This window comes from Lissotriton helveticus, chromosome 11, assembly GCF_964261635.1.
Source record: "Lissotriton helveticus chromosome 11, aLisHel1.1, whole genome shotgun sequence".
In the NCBI taxonomy this organism is placed as follows: Eukaryota; Metazoa; Chordata; class Amphibia; order Caudata; family Salamandridae; genus Lissotriton; species Lissotriton helveticus.
Window position 1 is genome coordinate 773,393,433 of NC_136072.1, and position 21,654 is coordinate 773,415,086.

Consider the following 21,654-nt stretch of genomic DNA (forward strand, 5'->3'; position numbering starts at 1 on the left):
TGTGCAGTCACTCCTATCCCCAGCATGGGTCATAATTTTTCATTCCCAGCCTGTGTCTGTTGAATTTCAAACTGCATTTGTTCCTTGGCTTGCAAGGGCAAGTTTTTGGGTACCGCTCCTTCTTTAGGATGTCAGAATGTTTGTTTTGGTAATATTTGTTCTTGCTTTCACTCAGTCTTGGCTTGATGTTGTTGCTAGGTGCTTCTGTGGTCTGAACCCTCAGTTCAGGGCTTTTCTTAGGTTAGAGTTTTGGTTATTAATTTGTTTACAGGTTATATAGCACTACACATTACACAAATATCCCCTCAGCGCTCGATTGAGAATTGGTAAAGAAATATGAATAGATAATGTGTAGGGGGAGGGGGTGTTATCGGATCAGTATAGAGATTGTCAAAAGACAAGACAGGCACAGGAAGTCGTATTTTGTGAAGCCCTTAGCATGGAATACTACAGTCCGTACCTTCAGGTGTGAGCTCAGCAAGAACTTGTAAAATCCGCTTCTCACGATCCCTTCAACCCTTGTGACTGAAGAGACTGTGCATTTTCAAAATACAAAGTGTGGGTCCCTAAAAAGCCAGCACTGACTTAAGGTGCCCTAATGAGCACCTGGCAGGTATTTAAGATTTGAGACCATTGGTTTGAACTTAAATCACAACTCCTAAATCTGAATAACGCATGGTTAAAAATAAAAAGCGGCAAAAGGCAAAATTGCCACAAAAAAACGTAATAATGCAGTGCAAAATTTACATAATTGAGCTGCAATATTTCAAAATCTATGCCGCAATATCCTAGGGGGGGAAGGGGGGGTCTGATCAGACTGGTGGCCACTGGTCAAGTCTTGAGCATTTATTGGTAAACTAAATAAAAAGAAGCCCTGCACAATAATGTGCTGATGGGGAAAAAACACTACAATGAATACCAAGCTAGCAACTGGATCGAACAACATCTTTCTGGCTTGAACAACCCTGGGAAGGAGCGGCCTTCGGAGCCATCGGGGCGCCAACGTCGCCAACAGAAAAAAAGTCACGCTTACTCAGTTTAGCTCACGTTCCGACTCGTCTAATAAAAACTCTCCAGATCTTACGCAAATCATCGCAGACTTCAAGCAGTCGCGGAGTGGAGTCCCCCGGGAGACAGCTCGGATGGCGAGAGAGGCCCGCACATCTTCACGTCGGAAGAGGAGGGCAGTGACAGGAACACTCTGGGAGATGGCTCAGTGGCACCACCGATAGTGACTCCTTAGACAGCAGACACCCTGATTTGATATCCCCAGATTGACACAGCAGGCTTCCGAGGGGGTGCTCAATGGGCCCCGCATGCCCCCTGAAACAATGGATACTGGCTCAGAGCCGAAGGGGTGCCCCGGCGACCAATCCTGATCTAGATGGGCTCGGGGGCCAGGCTGGCTGCGGGACTGCAACTGAAGGCGGCAACTGCCCGAAAAATAATTGGGCACCATCGCTGCGCAGAAAATGAGCGGGCTGCGGCAGCGGGCGACGACCACTTCCCCCTACGGAACAAGCTAAAGTTGGCACAGGATGTGCAGTTTGGACTATTGCCTCGAGTGATAGGCCCTATTAGTTGGGAATGTTTCCTGATGATCCTCATTACCCCCTCCCTGTTTTCTAGTTTCCTAATTTCCCAAGGGGTGGGCACGTGCACTTTTCAGAAAGTAGGGTTGGTTAGCAGAGAGGCACGAATGACACTAGGAGCATCACATTGAGTGACTCAGGGCCTCAACACTAGGAGTAATGGTGACTAGGATCTCCAACACAGACCTGACAGTCGTCACATTAAATGTCAGGGGCATGCACACTGCGAGCAAGCAGTACGCAATCTACGCCTATATGAAGAGGCAGCAGGCGCAGATAGTCCTCCTGCAGGAGTCGCACCTCACGGCGGTAAAGGTAGAACGCCTTCTCAAAAAATGGCGGGGTATTGTTTGTGCCACGGCGTACTCCGCCTTTGCCAGGGGAACCCTGATTTGGATCAGGCCAGGGATCCCCTTTAGAGAACAATCCGGGCTGGTAGATAAGGAGGGCAAATATTCCCTATTGGCAGGCCACTTAGAGGGTAGAGAAATATTGATTGGAAGCCTGTATTCCCTAAAGTAGAGCAGGAACAGTATTGGTTCCGCCTCACTGGAGCATTAGCACAATATTCAGCAATAACCTGGCTATTGGGAGGGGACTTTAATTGTGTTCTACATACAGAGTTGGACAGATCACATCCCCCAACAGCACATTCACCTGCACTGAGACAGACAGAACATTTTAAACAATGGGTTACCCGTTGGGAGCTGGTTGACGTATGGTGAGACAGGAACCCAAACACTAAGATATACTCCTTTTTCTCTGCCCCACACAATCTTAGAGTGTGGCTGGACCAATTTCTCCGTTCGACAACACTGCTCCCCCAAACACAACATTCTAAGTAGTCAAGTCAAGTCAAGTCATAAAATTTATATAGCGCACTACATACCCAGAGGGTCTCAAGGCGCTTAGGGAGGGGAGGAGGATTACTTGTCAAATATCCACGTTTTAAGTTGCTTTCTGAATGCTAGGTGGTTTTGGGTAAGGCGAAGGTAAGTGGGAAGTGAGTTCCATGTTTTAGCTGCCAGGTATGAGAAGGATCTACCTCCCATGGTGGTCTTGTTGATACGAGGTACAGTGGCGAGGGCTTGGCTGGAGGATCGTAGTTGGCGGGAGGGGGTGTAGAAGGACAGTCGTGAGTTGAGGCATTCTGGTCTGATTTCGTAGAGTGCTTTGTGTGCGTGGGTTAGAAGTCGGAAAGTGATCCTCTTATTGACGGGTAGCCAGTGGAGGTTTTTCAGGTGACCAGAGATGTGTTCGTTACGCGGGATGTCTAATATGATCCTGGCTGAGGCGTTTTGGATTCGTTGGAGTTTTTTCTGGAGTTTAGCGGTAGTACCTGCGTAGAGGGTGTTTCCGTAGTCCAATCGGCTCGTGACCAGAGCATGGGTGACTGTTTTTCTGGTTTCGGTGGGGATCCAGCGAAATGTTTTTTTGAGCATGCGAAGAATGTTGAAGCAGGATGAGGAGACGGCGTTGACTTGTCTGTTCATTGAAAGTGAAGAATCCAGGATAACACCTAGGTTCCGTGCGTGGTCTGTCGGGATGGGTGCAATTCCAAGGGCTTCCGGCCACCAAGAGTCGTCCCATGCAGAGGGGGAAGTACCTAAGATGAGGACTTCTGTTTTATCTGAGTTCAGTTTCAGACGGCTGTGTTTCATCCATTCGGCAACTTCTTTCATGCCTTCGTGTAGGTTAGTTTTGGCGGTGCTGGGGTCATTGGTGAGTGAAAGGATCAGTTGAGTGTCATCCGCGTAGGAGATGATGTTGAGGTTGTGTTGGCGGGCGATGGCCGCGAGGGGGCTCATGTATACGTTGAAGAGGGTGGGACTGAGTGAAGATCCTTGTGGTACGCCGCAGATGACTTCAGTGGCCTCGGACTTGAATGGTGGAAGTCGGACTCTCTGGGTTCTTCCGGTGAGGAACGAGGTGATCCATTCAAGTGCTTTTCCTTGAATTCCGATGTTTCTGAGGCGTTGTAAAAGGGTGCTGTGGCAGACTGTGTCGAAGGCTGCGGAGAGGTCGAGGAGGATGAGGGCGACTGTGTCTCCATTGTCCAGCAGAGTTCGAATGTCGTCTGTTGCTGCGATGAGGGCGGTCTCAGTGCTGTGTTTTGCTCGGAAGCCAGACTGTGAGGAGTCGAGGGATTTGTTTGCTTCGAGGAAAGCGGCGAGCTGGTTGTTGACAGCTTTCTCGATGACTTTGGCCGGGAAAGGAAGGAGCGAGATGGGGCGGTAATTTTTGAGTTCGGTGGGGTCCGCTGTGGGTTTTTTCAGGAGGGCGCTGAGTTCAGCGTGTTTCCAGCTTTCCGGGAAGGTGGCGGATTTGAAGGAGCAGTTGATGACGTCTCGGAGGTGTGGTGCTATGACGGAGTCTGCTTTGTTGAAGATGTGGTGAGGGCATGGGTCTGTGGGGGATCCTGAGTGGATGGAGTTCATCAGGCGGATGGTGTCCTCAGTGGAGATAGGGTTCCAGTCGTTAAGGGTGTTCAAGGGGGGTGAATGTTCCGCATATGGTTGGGTGGGTTGGTCGCCGGGTTGGTTGTCGAAGCTGTTGTGGATGTCTGCAATTTTGTTGTGGAAGAATGAGGCTAGGGAGTCGCAGAGAGCTTGGGAGGGGGTGATGTCGTTGGAGTTGGCCGAGGGATTGGTAAATTCCTTGACGATGTTGAAAAGTTCCTTGCTGTTGTGGGCGTTGCTATCTAGTCGGTCCTTGAAGGTGGTTTTCTTGGCCTTTCGGATTAGTTGGTGGTGTATGCGGGTGGCGTTTTTGAAGGCGTCCTTGGTGCTGGTGGTTGGGTCTTTTTTCCAGGCCTTTTCAAGGGAGCGGCAGAGTTTCTTGGACTTCTTAAGATCATCGTTGAACCATGAGGCCTTTTTGCTGCCAGGTTTGCTTTGACGTTTTTTCAGTGGTGCTAGGATGTCGGCGCAGTTGGATAACCAAAGGGTGAAGTTGGTGGCGGCTTGGTCTGGGTTAGAAGAGTGGGCTGGGGTGTTTAGAAGGAGCGATGAGGAGATCTGGTCGCTGGTGATTTTGTTCCAGTTTCTTTGCAGAGTCGGTTGGGGGTGGTTGATGGGTTTCGGCTTGTTGTAGGTAAAGTGAACGCAGCTGTGGTCAGTCCAGAGGAGAGCCGTAGTGTGGCTGAAGGAGAGGTGATTGCTGGAGGTGAAGATAGGGTCGAGAGTATGACCTGCTATGTGGGTGGGGGAAGTGACCAGTTGTTTAAGTCCAAGGTTGGCGAGGTTGTCCAAGAGGGTGGTGGTGTTGCGGTCGTTGTTCTTTTCAAGGTGAAAGTTGAGGTCTCCCAGAAGGATGTAGTCTTTGGAGGTACATAGGTAGAGTCCTGTCGGACCACGATGCTCATACCGTACTCCTTCGATGGAGAGCGCCACACCCCCCGGTACCCACGTGGAAACTGCCCCGGGAATGGCTCTCGGACCAGGTTTTCCGTCAAGTGCATGGCGAACATATCCAGGAACACTTTACCCTAAACGCAGGCACAGCATCGTCTCGATGGACGGAGATAGACACATGGAAGGCATGTGCCCTGGGGATCTTCCGTAGGTGGAAGACAGAAAAGGTACAGTGCAGATTTGCGTCCTAACTTATACTTCTGGTGAAATGGGGCATAGCCATGCACTGGAGGGCTCCGGCAGGGCCCAACGGGCAGCCTGGATAGGCACAGTTAAAAAATGGGGGGAGGCGAAAGAAGAAACGATAAGGGATGAAGAAGTGAAGGGGATCCGCAAACACCCCATCTCCAAGGAACGGGCGCAACTCATGTTCCAATTTACGCAGGAAACGACACAAGATGGCTCCCAATCTCCATCTCTAACCCCACCCCTGCCCCCGATGACACAAGACCGTTCTGGCGCGTCATAGCAGGGGGAGGAGGAGGGCCGGCCATAATGTTCGATCTCTATAGACAGGAGCTATGACCCGGAATTGGGGAGATAACACCCCCAGGAAGCAACACTCTTTGATCCACCGATGGCACGGAAGCCCCATAACTGAACTGTGACCCCAGAGAGATAGACGAATACCACGACACAGCGTGCACCCCCACCCGACCCACCCTTTTTTCATCCCCTTTCTCCCCCAGTTAAATTGTTCTTTTTTCACCCCCCTGATACATAAAGCAGTAGTTCATATGTATTGGGAACACAAGTAGGGGTATTTACTACAGAAGTGTATGGAGTTAGCGTGGGGGACTAAGTATCCTTCCGCGTTCTCGTGGAAACCCACAGAAACAGGCACTGGACAATGGTTAGTCCGCTAACAGAGGTGCTAGTCTACTGGGGATGTAGTTTCCAGGTCCATATGCTATCTTTGGATGGAGTTATATGACATAAGGCAGGATGGATGTTTGGTAGTATGTCGCAGTGGACAGTCAGTCTGTTTTTTCTTTTTCTTCTTTCCTATGTTCATGTATTAATGCAAAACGTACAACTGTGTACTATGCAAAGAAAAACTCCCAATAAAGAAATTTAAACAAAAAAAAACACTACAATGAATACCAAGAATGAAAGCATGTACAGTGCAAGTTCAGTATCAACACATGCCCCAAACACTGCAGCTTTTGCAGTGCAAGAACAATTGCTTTTCAAGATTGCTTAAATGATGGTACTTAACTGAGGTTTACGAAAAGTATTAAGAAAAAAAAAAACAGAAAAGCTTCAAACAATGAACCATTACCTGAATTGTGCAACACGCTTGAGGGAAGAGATGGCTTCTGTCGCCCCACCTGGTTCAAAGCTGGCTTGAATGTAGAGTACAATTCTCTCTTGATTTCCTGCCGACAGAACCTTGGAAAGGAAAAATGGTATTAATCTTAGCAAATTCTTAAGCATACCTCCCATAAATGCTGTATGTAATGCACAAGGAGAAAGGCATGAGAGCCAAATGGCTGTGGAAGGCAATCGCAAGTTCAATACAGTTTCTAAAAATCAGTTGAGATTTGCTGTGCTGCTTCTGTCTATGCTGCTGTGCACAGGTGGGTGAATAAGTACCTTAGCTCATAACTCTAAACGGCAATAGCGCAGTCTGGAAAAAGTGATAGCTACAGTTATGTATGTAACTGGCTTCAAGCCAGCCTCTCAATGGAGCCATAATCCTCAGTGATGCAAACCACAAAAAAATGCAGTTTCCCTTGAGTGCAAGTGGATACAATCCTGCAAGGCGTACCTGAAGGTTGAAGTGGAAAATGTAATTTATTTTTTATCCAACTTCGATCCTAAACAAAGGCTTTCACCTCTTTTATATCACATCTACTCTTCAAAGCCACTTTCTGAATTACTAAAGAAGCCCTTGTTTTTCTATTTTTCCCCAAAACAAAAAAACCTAAGTTAAACATCTCAAAACATTAGAAAGAGCAATTTCTAAATTAAGCAAACTGAAAAATGACATTTGCAGCTATCTTCTAAACTGATGTAATTATTTATTGGGGTCTTTTTTATAAAATCAAACTCACCTTGCGGTCATGTCAGAGTTATTTGTCTCAGATATGCTTCTGCAAGAGAGAGTCCTAATGGGAAATGTCCTTATTTGGCCAAGTTTATCGAAAATGCGAACATTTCATATTCTGCTGGGTTTCATCAATCAATAGTAACGAGATCTCCTAGCAAGCAACAGAGTTCTTATGGCATGCAGATGTTAAAAATATATTGCTTAAATGTGTTTCCTTGTGTCCCAGTACTTCATATCTGGAACCAAAGTACAGGCTCCCTAAACACGTTTTTAGGCTTCTTAAATTGTTAGCGTACAGATACAGTTTAGTGCAATGTGGGCACAAGCATGCGTTGACCTTTGCCAATTTACAAAAATGTGGAGAAAATCTGAAAAAGTACATTATATGCACAATTTCCCAGTCATGAACAGTGCTTGACGAGGGTACCTGCTTTTCCTCTACATAAATTACCAGACTGGACATCTCCATGCTTAGGTTCTTCACAGTGCACCTGGAAGAAATCAGAGACTTTCTTCATGCCTTAGGTCTTCTGACGGCCGGTTTCAGCCAGGCCCATGACTGATTGAAATGTTTACTGCTTCTCCCAGTGTTAAAGTAAACAAGCATTTACAATGCAGCGGTCTTGCCTTTGAAAAAGTTAGAGCTATTGGCATTGTAAATGACAACATTTTTATTTATGTGTTGGTTTTGAAAACAGATAAATAAATGGCACTGTCATTTACAATGCCAATAGCTTAATCTCTCGCAAATGCCATACACAGACCCACACAGAGTCCCACACACATACATACCTACAGAGTCACACGCAGAGCCACACACACACACACAGAGCCACACACACACATACACAGAGCCACATACACAGACACACACACAGCTACAGACACACACACACACACAAACACACACACACTTCATCCACCCACTAAGTCCATCCACCTAGCCACCACTCAACTCCATTCATCCACTGACTCCATCCACCCAACCACACCTTGTCAGGGGTAGTAAGCAGAGCGACAGGTACACAGGTGCCCACCCATTGGAAGTGGCCTTGAATGTGCGCGTGCACCAAGCGCCGTGCAGTCCCAGTCTCTGTGCTGCACCTGTCCATAGTGCTGAAGGCAGCCACGCACCCCCACCAAATAAACGGCAAAGCCATTTTGTCACAAGCATTTAAATACAGTATGTTTACATCCAGGTCGGAAACTTTATATTTGTCACTAATACAGACCAAGATTAAACAAAACCATGAACAAACCAATCTACACTGGCCACACACAACATGCAGATAAAAAAATAACAAATCCGTATGTATAGAATCCGTACTCCGGAAGTGCTGGGGTGCCACACATTGACAGTGTATTCTCTAAATGCTGATAACGTGACTTTAAAAGGTAAAGGTGCTTCTCGGCCACCTATAGGCTGCAGGCGGGTCCCGGTGCGGCTGTACTGCATGCCGTCCTGTGCAGAGTGCTGAGCAGAGCTGCACTGTCAGAGGAGGGAGGGAGGGAGGAGGCGATCTCGGGACAGGGAGAGACTGAAGGGGGAGGGAGGGCGGCTGATCCAGACTGGGGGAGGAGAGCCACCGACCCCGGGACAGGGAGGGGAGGAGGGCTGCCGATCCCGGGACACAGAGCGAGACTGGGGAGGACGAGTTGCTGCCGATCCTGGGGGGATGGTGTGGGGGGGGGGCAGCGGGCAGCACACCGAACGAGGGAGCAGGGCAAGGGGCAGCAAGCACAACGAACGCGGCGGGGGGGTGGGCAGGACAGCAAGTACTCACCCGAGGACTTCTTCCGGCGGCGGTCGGGGGAAATGGAAACCAAAAGCGCCGGCTAAAAAAAAAAAAGTAAACGCCCACTTCCGAATGACAGAGAGAAAAGGGGCGAAACGCCCACGAATCTGCTCCCGCTAAGATTGACACATCTCTCTTCCAATGGCTAGCCTCCATTTATGGAGCTAGCCAATGGAAGAGAGAGGCGGGTTAAAGCCCCGTACTGAAGATCAAAAGATTTCGCCTGCGCGACATTGCTTGCGCAGTGAACGCCATGCGAAACCTAAAATTTTTTTGAAATCTACTTATGCTACACGTAGAAGTAACTTCGAATTAACTGATCCTACCATGAAAGCAACAACGATCTATTGACCATGCAAAGAACAGAAAACAGGTTTTTGCAATAGCTGCAACTAGTAAGATATCACAAAACCTACACATAGGATAATATCCCCCTTGCATTTTATCAGGCCGGGGCCCCTACCTGTGGTAAACATTGGGGGGGGCTGGGGGGGAGGAAGTGTCATAACATTTGAAGTGTCAGACTACAGACCTCCTGTTTTCTCATCACATCATCACCATAACAGCTCACTTCAGTTGTGAGCATTAAAGACACATTCCTTTTACCGGGTGCTTTTACATCACCTCCGGTTAGGCTCACACAAAGGGTGGTAGGAGGATGCCTGCAATAAGTCTAACCACTGGCAATTGCTCAGGTTAGCACTCCAACCCACTGTTCTATTATCCAACATGCCACCTCAGCTGAGACCCAGCCTTATGCAAAACAGTCTAAGTCCTGCTCCAACAGGAACAGTCCAGCCCAAGCATGCCATAACCACGTAGGGCATTACATCAAATACATGATGTATTAGTATGCTGCCTGTGTGATTGCCAGTGGTGGAGATTAATTCAAGCGTTCAATCCGTCTCCTTATTTTTTGATGTCCTAAGTGCGAGGGGCACACTTCTGACGTGGGCCCTGTGCTCAGTGAAGAGCAAAGAAATAATTCTTATTGTCATCTGTCGATAGAAGCATGAAACCAAAGTGTCATGGCCAAAGTGTAAGATTCTGGTCAGGGACCCAACACTCGAACAAATACACACAGTACCACCAGCTCATCCAAGGTAGAAACTAGCACCTGTATTTAAGCATAGGGAAATCTGGAGCCTTTGCCATTAGTTGGGACCTTTGAAATGGCCATGAAGAAGAACAGGTCAAAGCAAACGTCTGGCAGACCGAGGTAGGCACTGGTACATATATTAGCTGCAGCACAGTGAAATACATATACCCAGCACAATCTGCAAGGAATACCAGCACCTCCAAGATCATCTGGTGCACAAATTCCGGCACAAGCCTCAGTGCTTCACGCCCAAGCTGCTGAGGCTCCACATTGATCTAACAGATAGGCCAGTAGCCATGAGACAATGAAATATCCTTTCTTGCGTAGTTCCACAATAGGAACTGAAGCTGAACAAACTGGAAAAAGAGGGCGTCATTGAGATTGTAACCGGCCTCGGCCCATGGGTGTCTCCAAATGCATCTCCATTACCTGAAACAGCCTGGTGCCATCAGAATTTGGATCAACATGTGCCGAGCTGATCCAGCAATCAAGAAAGAAAGACACCTGACAGACATGGTCTATTGACATTCTTGCTAACCTGAATAGAGCAAAGTGGCTCTGAAAGCTGAACTGTCAATAGAAGTCTCAAGCAGGTACATCATAACCCACCCACCAGGAAATATAGTGATGCTGGAGGTTTACCATTGACATCTCATTAGCTATCAAAGTCTTCCTGAATGCTAGAAGAGAAGTCCTGGTTGGAATCAAAGAAGTCATGTAAGGAGTGATGACATCCTAATTTAAGGGAACAAATATTCAAGAACATAACAGGAACGTGAGAGATGCTCTATATAGAATATGGATTTGTGCCTTAACTCTGCACAAGAAAAAGTGTAAATGAAGTTAAATATTCTCCCCTCCCTTAAAAAACACAGTCACAGACATCCTCTACTTTGTGAGGATGATTATATACTGAGGTAGACTGATTCCGAACTTGGCCATCATGCTGAGCCCCTCCATAATCTGACTAAAAACAACACAGTATGGTCAAGGATTGAAAAATACTAAAAAGATCGACAAGATTCAAAGAACGCAATTGTGAGAGAGAACGAGGAATCAATCAGGGATCCATCATAGTCGACATATTAGGCCCTGCACAGGAGACTATCAGCACTCCAGTATTGCCTGAAAAGGAGGCAGGGGAGTGTTCACGCTGCTCAGGAAGCATAAAGGAGGACAGAGAGAACGTCACGTCGTCGCGGGAATCGTACGGACAAAGGGATGTCTTGATACCCAGTGCGATCAAGGAGTCTGAACATGGAGAAGTAGAGGGTTGAGTCAGCGGAAGAAGCACAGCACGTGAGACGGCAGAGAAACAGGCAGTTTCCCTGGAGGTCACGTCGTAGGACTAGGCTGGTGGAGGGAAGCAGGTGGCATCCCCAGAACAGAGAGAAGGGAAGAACTGGACGAGCCAACCCTTCTATATCTAGCCACCACGCCTGGTGGCCAGGAGAGTGACGTGGACACCCCAGGTCCATACATCACGCCCTTGGATATGGGCCGTGGACAGAGGCAAGGGCCAACAAAGCCATCCTTTCGGTGGGGTGCCACAAGAGTCTAAGGACTCAGTTAGAGGGCAGAGGAAAGCATGTGGTGGTGTCAAAGCGAATATTTTCCTCACTCCCCCTATTCACAAATATCGTGACTGGTGAAGGTGGCACTCTGGTCGGATGACCGCTTTTATGTACACCCTTCTAAAAGCCTATTTTGGTTTTGGTTTCCTCATCTGCGCCAGAGTGATGTGACGCCTCCGGGACACCTGAGAAGAGGGCACAACACAAACTAATGAAGTTCCCCACACAAGACTATGAGCCTTCAGCCGGAACTGACTGTTCCCTTTTTCCATAATAAAGCATCTAGTTATCACCATAACACTTCCCTGTGTCTCCCCTCCTTACAATACTAATGCAATACTCCAGGATGACGTTAAGAACAACTTCAACACTGCCAACAACACTGCGTTAATACCTGATAGCAACCCTTGTAACACAGTGGCTGTGCTGCTCTAGAAGCAATCCACAAAAGGTGTAGCCCCTACTGCATTAGCCAGTAAAGCACTTACAAACATGGAATACTAATTCTACAAAGTAGAAAGGGAGACAAATAAACATCAAGTGGGGTGCGAACATTTTCACCTATGCCTCTAATGCAATAAATTCAGAAAGGTAATGGACTACAAGCTATCCATCTCAGTTCAAGGGCACAGGAACACAATCACAATGCAAGATATAAAATTGGGCTAATATACTGATTTCTCATTGCATACCGATCAAGTGTAAACGGTGTGTTGCCTTTGTGCCTCATCCTTCCTGCGGACTAGTATTTCACGGGTAGCCGTACAAAAATGGTGTGACCCTGTGTCCCTCAGAACCTGGGTATATTGTAATTAACAAAAATGGTTCTGTCCGGTTTCTGATTACTTCTGTTAGCCCTTTAAGTGTCGCAAACGTATCTCAAATGCTTAGATGCTGAGAACATTTTTACAAACAATAAGGCACATGACTCAAATTGCTGTCTAATGTGTAAGTTTTATCCATTCACATATTTTACACATATAATCACGGCTGTCAACACAAATAAAATATCACAAATAAGTGGTGGCCGAGTGACATTGGTGCTCAGTGGTGTGCAATATATACAAGGTGGTGGAAAATGATGTACAAGTGGGTAATGGGCCCGATAATATAGGGAAATACAATAGTTCTGCCGGATGATGATTCTTTCCTTGGGCAGAGCCTTTGGATGATCTGGGCCTAGTGTGGTCGTTGACATTTCGACCCAATATATGCTCATTTTGGTAGTTAAGAGTGGGTCTTCATCAGGACGGGGCGGGGAGAGGTGAAGGACAGCCCTAAAAGGACCACAGTAAATCCTGGAACGAGACCTGGTGGCGCATTTGAATGTGGTCCAGGCGGCAATAGTCTTAGAAGCAAGTGGCTTGGTCATTCAAAGCATGACGTTGGTGTACAGGCATGTGTCCTGTAACGCCGGCTCTGCCCAAAGAAAGAATCATCATCCGGCAGAACTATTGCATTTCCCTATATTATCTGTCCCATTACCCACTTGTACATCATTTTTCACCACCTTGTATATATTGCACACCACTGAGCACTGAGCACCAATGTCACTTGGCCACCTCTTATTTGTGATATTTTATTTGTGTTGACAGCCGTGATTATATGTGTAAAATATGTGAATGGATAAAACTTACACATCAGACAGCAATTTGAGTCATGGGCCTTATTATTTGTAAAAATGTTCTCAGCATCTAGGCATTTGAGATACGTTTGCGACACTTAATGCGCTAACAGAAGTAATCAGAAACCCGACAGAACCAATTTTGTTTATTATGACTGGTATTTCACAGCATGCAGTGCACTGCTTAAATAAACAATGGAGCAGATTCAGGTGGCAAAGTGCTCGACACAAAGGTGGGAAGAGGATGTGGCGGTACGGGGGAGCAGTGAGGAACCACCAGTGTAAATAGAAAATGACAAGGGGCAATCGCCAGTGGGAAAACCTCCGCGCCTTGAGTGTGTCAGTGTTGCCATGTACTAAAATATCAGAGTTAAAAACCCAGCTGGAGGCTTGTACAGAAACCCAGGACCACAGACAAAAATCAGAATGTCAACCGACTGTAAACATGGAACAATATCTTACACTTGTTGTGCTGGGAACATGCCTTAGAACCATGAGTCTCAAAAAAGTCAAGGTAGCAAAAGGCAATGACAAGTGTCTACAGACTTATGTAAGCTGCACAGTCCAATTCACAGAAGAATATTCCTTAAGAGCAATGTCACTGAGATCTTGACTCACAGTTGGTGTTCTGTGCATTACAGAATATGTTTAATAAAGTCTTTCCAGGGAGGACGGCATACTATCCATACTGAATCTTAGCATCATAATTAGAAGATTTGCAATGATCAATACACAACTTCCTCCCCAGCTACCACAATTTCCCAAACCATACCATCAAATTCAACCCTGGTTAAATGGTATTTGGAAGAGCTGTCTGAGACACCAATCCGACTGAACCTTCCTGGACTCTCACCTCAAACCCTGAAGATGATAAACAACGATATTGGTCCACCAATGACCAAGTCAGACTAAGAAGAGGTGCTAGGATCTCCACCACTTGCACCTGGTGACCATCAGTTAGTCCAGGAAGTGAAGTTTATAATGCCTGTTGAGAGAGGCCTATGGACAGTACTGCAATAAAAGGAAGAATCATGGATCACTGCCAAACAGGACCAAGACACTATGATGAGAAACAAGTTAATGTCTAAGTGCAAAAGTGGGTACCTGTGGGGTGTACCCTCACATAGCCCCACTCCTGAACTACACACTGGGTTACACAGTCTGGACGTGCCCACAAACGAGACTACAGTGAATGAAAGTAGAGTTTCCGAATGGAGATAGTTACAGTCTCGACCAACAGCCATTAGTTAATACCAATAAAACTATGAATATTACCAGATGGGTGGTCCTTAACATAACTACACTCCTGAATTGGACCCAGATTTGAATGATATCACTCAGTGATACAGTCCTAAACTTCTCACAAATGAGACTGCGGTCCCTGCTCAGGCCTAAAATTGGTTTCAAGATACCCAACTTGAAAAACCCAGAGCATACAACAGACCCCGGAGACAATTACCCTTACTCATTCATTATCCCTTCCAGCACCATCCCTTCCCTCTCATCACCCTTCGCTGGCATCACTGAAAGGCATGACATCGACCTCCTTATGCTCACTGGTTCAACATTACATCTCATAACTTCAAAGATGTTCTTCCCAACATCTACTTCATCATAAATTTTGACCAGGGGCTATGGCTGGAGGAGGAATAGAAGTAATTCATTAAAACTCAATCCAATGCAAAATGATTGTGGCGGACTACAATGACTCCTTTCAATGATTTGATTTAATAGAGCGTGCAACTACCCAGGGTATTCTGGCGCTGCAAACTGAAATAAGGAAAACAGAAAAAAAAGAGGGAAATTAAGAAGTTACTGGAACAGCTATGTTTGTAAGGTTTTTCTGAACCTAAATAAATGTGGTTCAGATAGCAAGAAGAAGATTGTTCTGAGCTTTACAGCGCTCACAAAGAAAGCGCGCCCTCCGAAAACAAGGAACAGTAACCCAAACAAGCATTTACAATGCAACGGTCTCGCCTTTGCAAAAGTTAGAGCTATTGGCATTGTAAATGACAAAATTTTTATTTATTTATGTGTTGGTTTTGAAAACAGATAAATGGCATTGTCATTTACAGTGCCAATAGCTTAAATCTCTCGCAAATGCGAGACCTATTGCATTTGCAATGCAATAGGTCGCGTATTTATGCGAGTTTGAGCTATTGACATTGCAAATAACGCGTTTTATTTATGTTTCAAAAACACACAGCCACACACACACACAGCCACACACACACAGAGCGCCAGACACACACACACAGAGCCAGACACACACACACAGAGCCAGACACACACACACAGAGCCAGACACACACACACAGAGCCAGACACACACACACATAGTGCCACACACACAGCCACACACACAGAGCCACACACACACAGAGCCAGATACACACAAAGCCAGACACACACACAGAGCCACACACACACAGAGCCACACACACACAGAGCCACACACACACAGAGCCACACACACACACACACACACAGAGAGCCACACACACACACAGAGCCACACACACACACAGAGCCACACACACACACAGAGCCACACACACACACAGAGCCACACACACGCACAGAGCCACACACACGCACAGAGCCAAACACACGCAGAGCCAGACACACACACAGAGCCAGACACACACACAGAGCCAGACACACACACAGAGCCAGACACACACACAGAGCCAGACACACACACAGAGCCAGACACACACACACACACACACACACACAGAGCCAGACACACACACACACACACACACAACACCAAGCTACCACCTTTCTTTGATGGTGACTGTTGCACTCTAATTTTCTAGTGGAAGGGCTCTCTCATAGAGTGATCTAGCCACGTTTAACTTTTTTTCCCAGAAACGAAGTTCTGGTTACATTTTGTGGCGGGGCTTGTGTGGAGCATCACTGCGTGACAATGGAGGGCGCAGCATGCTACGTGAAATAAAAACAGTGCACATTTCCCATGTATTAATTCCTTTTGAGCCACAGGCTCAATGGTTGGTGCAGTAAACTGCCAATAGTATCTCGGGTTTGTCTGTCACCTGCCTTGTCTCCTTTGCTGGACCCCTTTGTAAGTCCCATCTGCTCCACTCCAATTAGAAATACTCCATGGCATACCAACCCCTAATTCACATATTCGTGGGGGTTAATTCTTTACTTGATCCCATCAGAAGAGGGCCCCCGTGGAGGTATGCCATGGTTAACTAGCCACTTGTGAACCCCACATCAAGGCCCAATTACACTGAAAATATAAATATATATATTAACTTAATATATGTATATTTCGGATGCAATGTCTAGATAAATAAACCACGTAAATCCCCAGCCTTACTTTGTCACCTCTGACAACTCTGTGCTTTGCTTGCTGGAGAGGTGGCCTCCACAAGGCACTCGTTGAGGCATATCTCCCTGCCTTCAGTAAGAGGCCAGACCAAGGAGCACAGAATGCAGGGTGACTGCAAAAAAACAAACCCAAAGAACGTCAATTGAGTGCGCAAAACAGCTAACTCCTCGTTGAATGAACAGTCATAAATGATGAGCTCTATAAAACTGATCAATTAGATAAAAGTGTCCTTTAAATGAAAGGAAAAAAGTATATACCACCGAAACTAAATCGCACTAAACGTCCCTCTCCCACGTTAATGACCATATTCTGGTTGGCGATTCACACCCGCCTGCCCTTCAGGGAAAGGACAATCTCAGAATCTAGTTAACGTCACAGTGGAGACATCGTTCTTCTGCTTTAGGAAGGCAGTAATCATAGACAGGAAAAGCAAACTTTAATTGGTAAATACGGTTTTAAAATGCGTGAACGTTTCAGCCATTTTGAGCACGGCACGTTCGTAGCTGAGCAGCTGAATTATACAACGAAAACATTGTACAAAATGAGAGTTGTGTAATTTTTGTTGTTGTTTGCACTTAGTGATGCACCGCCGATGATGCTTTTACATACGGGTATTACATCTATTAAATATATTACAACGTACGGATTTAAAGTAGCGAACCATTTTTTCTATCTGTATCTGGATTTCTTCGGCTACCAAGGGCCTCTACCGCTCAAGATCTTTAACGCAGTCTTTTTTTACTACTATTACACTATTCAAGTTACCCATTCCCTCCGAAGCTCGAGCAAGGGCGAGCAGCAACGGCTGCAGAAGTTGGGCGGGGCCAGGTTTGGACAGAGAGGACTGCATTTACCTGCATGCACACCGGAATGAGGTCATGCAGCCTAAAGAAGATAAGAAAGCTTTTACCGCAGCAGTAAGTCAAGTAAGCCAGTCTGAAAAGGACGGGGCTTAAAGAGAAAGAAGAACGTCACTGGGACCTCTTCTCCAATGGCTGGCCACCGTTTAGCATGAACGGTGATGCCAGCCAATGGAAAAGAGGGGCGGGGCTTAACCTCGCAAGTGAAGCTCACTCCATGTCATTAAGTCTCGCCAGCAAGACTGCGCATGTGCGCAGTCTTATGATAGCCGAGACCTAAACAAGCATTTACAATGCAACGGTCACGCCTTTGCAAAAGTTAAAGCTATTGGCATTGTAAATAACAACATTTTTATTTATGTGTTGGTTTTGAAAACAGATAAATAAATGGCATTGTCATTTACAATGCCAATAGCTTAATCTCTCGCAAATGCGAGACCTATTGCATTTGCAATGCACTAGGTCGCGTATTTACGCGAGTTTGAGCTATTGACATTGCAAATAACAATGCGTTTTATTTATGTTTCAAAAACCAAAACATATATAAAATGTCTCTCATACTGCTGTCCCTATTAATGTGTTTTCATGGCCTAATCCTAAATTACAACACTTGCATGTAAAGGAATACTGTGTTTTCAAGTGCAAAAAAAAACTATTGTCTTTTAATTTGCAAATGACCTTGATGTTTTAAGTGTAATAAATGAAAGGACATGCAAGTAAAAGAAGTGCTGCGGCAAACAGGTGTGTGTATTTTAATGTGAAGTTGGTGACACCCGGCTGCGGGTCACTGCCACCTAAGCTCTTATGTACCCGAGTGCTTTTGATATGCAGCAGGCTCCTTAACTCAATGCCAAGAAACAGTGGACTGGAATCTATTGAATGGTACAAAATTACATGCTGAAAATAAGAGGCTTTTCAGGCTAGAACACCCCAACATCTTAAACCTAAGGTTGTCTTTCCCAACACAATGTTTATCGTTTCGTCAGTATTAGAAGGATAGCATCAGTGTTGACTCTGACGGGATTTTACCCAGGTTGCACGCGAAGATCTGTGCAGATGGCACACAATAACCTTTCTTACTAGGTTATCCCTATTACTGCAGTCAAATTAATTTGGACATCCTGTTCACTTTGATGCAGTTGCTGCAGCTTCACAATCTAACAAACTGCCAATCTGAGCCCGACTCGGTGTGAGCCGGGGCCTCCATGTTAATACACAGACGGGGCACATACACACTCTCAGTGACGGCCGGTGCGTGCAGGTAAGAAAGGGGGGGAGGGGGGCTTGGCCCCTGACACTCTAAAAAACAAATCTACACTCTACCAACAATGTGTAACCAACATTGCTGTTTACTCGAGCACCCTGAAAGCGCGAGGGGCAGAAAAGCGCTATAAAAAGCCAATATAGTAGGTAGGGGAATGGATGAGCATATGAAATTGGCCTGAGTACCACCCAGTTATTTGAATTGAAGTTTAGAAGTGCAGCTACTCACTAGTTGGAGTACATTTGCTCCTGAAAAGTGCTGGTAATCTCCCACTGAATGTATTGCAGTAGTGCTGAGAAGTGCAGGTACTCCATACCGGACAGTACCTGCCCATTTAATGCACTTGTGCTACCCCTGCTCGTTGTACAGTTTCAGTGCCTCTCTCCCGTCACTCCTCTGGCCTTCAGCTTCAGGGCGCTAGGGTCAGCAGCAACCTGTCCTCTCGTGTTTCTAAACTCAGCTGCCACGTGATTTGCAGTTCTCGGTTGCGATGCTGGACCCGAGAGTCTGTGATCTGTCGGTGACCCCATTCCATGAGTTTTCAATAAGTGAGGCCTGTGCAGCTTGGAGGGGGAGTGGACATATGAGTGACGCTACCCTCTATGGCAGGCCTATGGCAGGATTTGTACTGCTGTCAGTCCTGCTCCAGGGACAGTGACCACCATACTTAGGACAGGCCGTAGCAGGACCTGTGCTGCTGAGGGGGGAGGGGAAGTCGTCTGGGGAGGGACCCCACTGGCAGGGAACTCCATGGGCAGGTCCTGTCTGCTGCAAGTGTTGCGGTGCAGTGTTCCGGTCACTGACCCACCCCTGTAGACTAGGTGGGCCGGGCCTGCGCTGGCAACAGCGCTGCAGCAGATGTCTGGTGCTCAGACTGACAGACACTAACTCTATGGAGCAGGCATGGACGATTAGGGCACTGGCAGCACACAGAAAGGTCAGTTCAGGAGCCGAGAGCTCTTTAGGACTGAGAGGAAGAAGTCTAAGGTGAGCCGAGAGCCTGCACAGGGTGGGAGTCCCATAGGGAGGGCAGGACAGGGGTCTGGAAAAAGGGAGGCTACAGGGGGCACTGGATTAGACCTCCCAGTGATGACTCCACACACAGGCCCCGTACAGAGGGCAGGCCGAAGGCACCCCGCAGACCCTGTTTTCTATATAATTAAGGTTTTGCTACATAATCCATCATCTACTGCACAATCTGCAGATTTCAACCCCCCAAAAATGTGTTGTAGCACAAACGGATCAAAAGTTACTCAAAACGTGGTGACATGTTACTGCGCAAAGGAATGCTGTGTAGAAAGGTTATCTCTTGTTTATTAGGTGTTAAAACTGGTACGGCTGTGAAATCTTGGCCTTGTGTTAACTTGTGCAAATGACAAAATAGAGAAGTAATGCTAACATAAAATGTGATGCTTGTTGACAGCTCCACAACTCATCCTAGACAGCAGACTTCATTTTCAAACTCAAATGCATGCAATGGCCAAAAATGCACACTTTCAGCTACGACTTCTATGGGGGATCTGCCAACTGATTGCTCAACAAGCCATAAAACTCCTGCTCAACCTCTGGTTCTGGAAACTCTTTTCAGAAGGATCAACGTAAAACTTATCTAGCCCATCTAAAATCAGTACTACGTGCAGTTGTATGCTTTGTTTCGGGCCTGAAAAGAAGTAACCATATCTCTCGGATACATTCTTTTCTCCAGTGGCTCCCTATGGAAGTCTGATCTCTATACATGCCTGCATTACACACACACACACAACCCCATATGATATATTGTATCTGAAGTAGAAACATCAGGCGGTGGGCCGGGGCATATTAATTTTTAGTACCAGAACGCTACTCCTAGAACTGCATCTTCAAAATAAAAGTAAAATGTAATACTTTTGGATTTTTTTGTAATAGGACCAGAATATGGAACTCTCTACCTTTTTGCCTCTGCACTACTCCCTCATTAACACCTTCAAGAAGTGAGAGCTGAAACTATTTATTTTCCAAAGCTATTGTGAGAAGCTGGCCTGGTATGTTATGTTATGTTATAAGCTGTTTTGTAACGCGCTCAATTACTACCGGAGTATCCTGGCGCGGTATACCGCTGGGGAACCCGTCCTGGCTTTCCCTGTGGGATGGTCCCTACTGGGAGTCCCCAAGTGGGTACCTTGCACAAGTCGAGACAATCCTTACAGTGATTTAAGAGGTCTTAAACAACCTTAGAAAGCTCTTTTAAGTGGTAGCTGTGGAGAGCAGCCTTCAGGCTTAGTCCAGAGGGAATGTAAAGCAGCTTGTTTCACCAGAATGCAATCTTATAGTATAGATTAAGTGAAAAGAACCACACCAAGTATTTATAAAAATATGTATTAATTATATAAAACTCTCCAGTACGTTCAAATATCTCCTACACGGAGATAAACACAATGCACACAATACTATAGCAAAGAAAAACAGTAAATAGCACGTAATACACAGTGGGCCCGGGACCAAAACACATACTAAGAAAGTTGTATAAGAACCACGACTCAGGCCAAGACAATGTCGAGAGGATGTAGAAGGGCTGGGGACCCAAGGAACCACCCAAGGGGAGTAGATAGGGACCTCAGAAAGAGAGTGTGCAGTGTGGGAACACGACTGCGTACTCCATACAACTCTTCATGTAAGTCGTAGTTGGATTTTTAAAGATTAAGGACGCTTCCCAATGGACCCTGAAGAAACCCTGTGGAAGACAGAAGGTTGGAGATCCACCCCACCCATGGATACCCTAATACCCACGTTACCACCAGGAAAGCCGGGTGCATATGTGATAAGTGGTGTCGGAAACCGCCGTCAAACCCAATGGAGGACTTCAGGAAAGTGCTTGTGCTGAAGGAGAATGTGTCTGGTGGAATTTGAAGGTGGATTCTAGGTGAGAGGTACATGCAAGCAGAGAGGACAGAGTCTATGTCACTCAGAAGTGACAAGGACAGTGGAAGATGAATGCCTTCCGAAATCGGGTGTTGCAGGATGGGTGACGATGACCATGAC

General features: G+C 46.4%; 1 protein-coding gene across 1 annotated transcript in view; it reads right to left on the reverse strand.

The window, feature by feature from the left end:
• Positions 1-21,654, reverse strand: part of NFU1 (NFU1 iron-sulfur cluster scaffold) — a 127,436-nt gene that overhangs the window by 101,680 nt on the left and 4,102 nt on the right. The window contains exon 2 of the mRNA XM_078666671.1: positions 6,288-6,397. Coding sequence (XP_078522797.1) covers positions 6,288-6,397 — 110 coding nt within the window. The remainder of the gene's footprint in view (positions 1-6,287; positions 6,398-21,654) is intronic.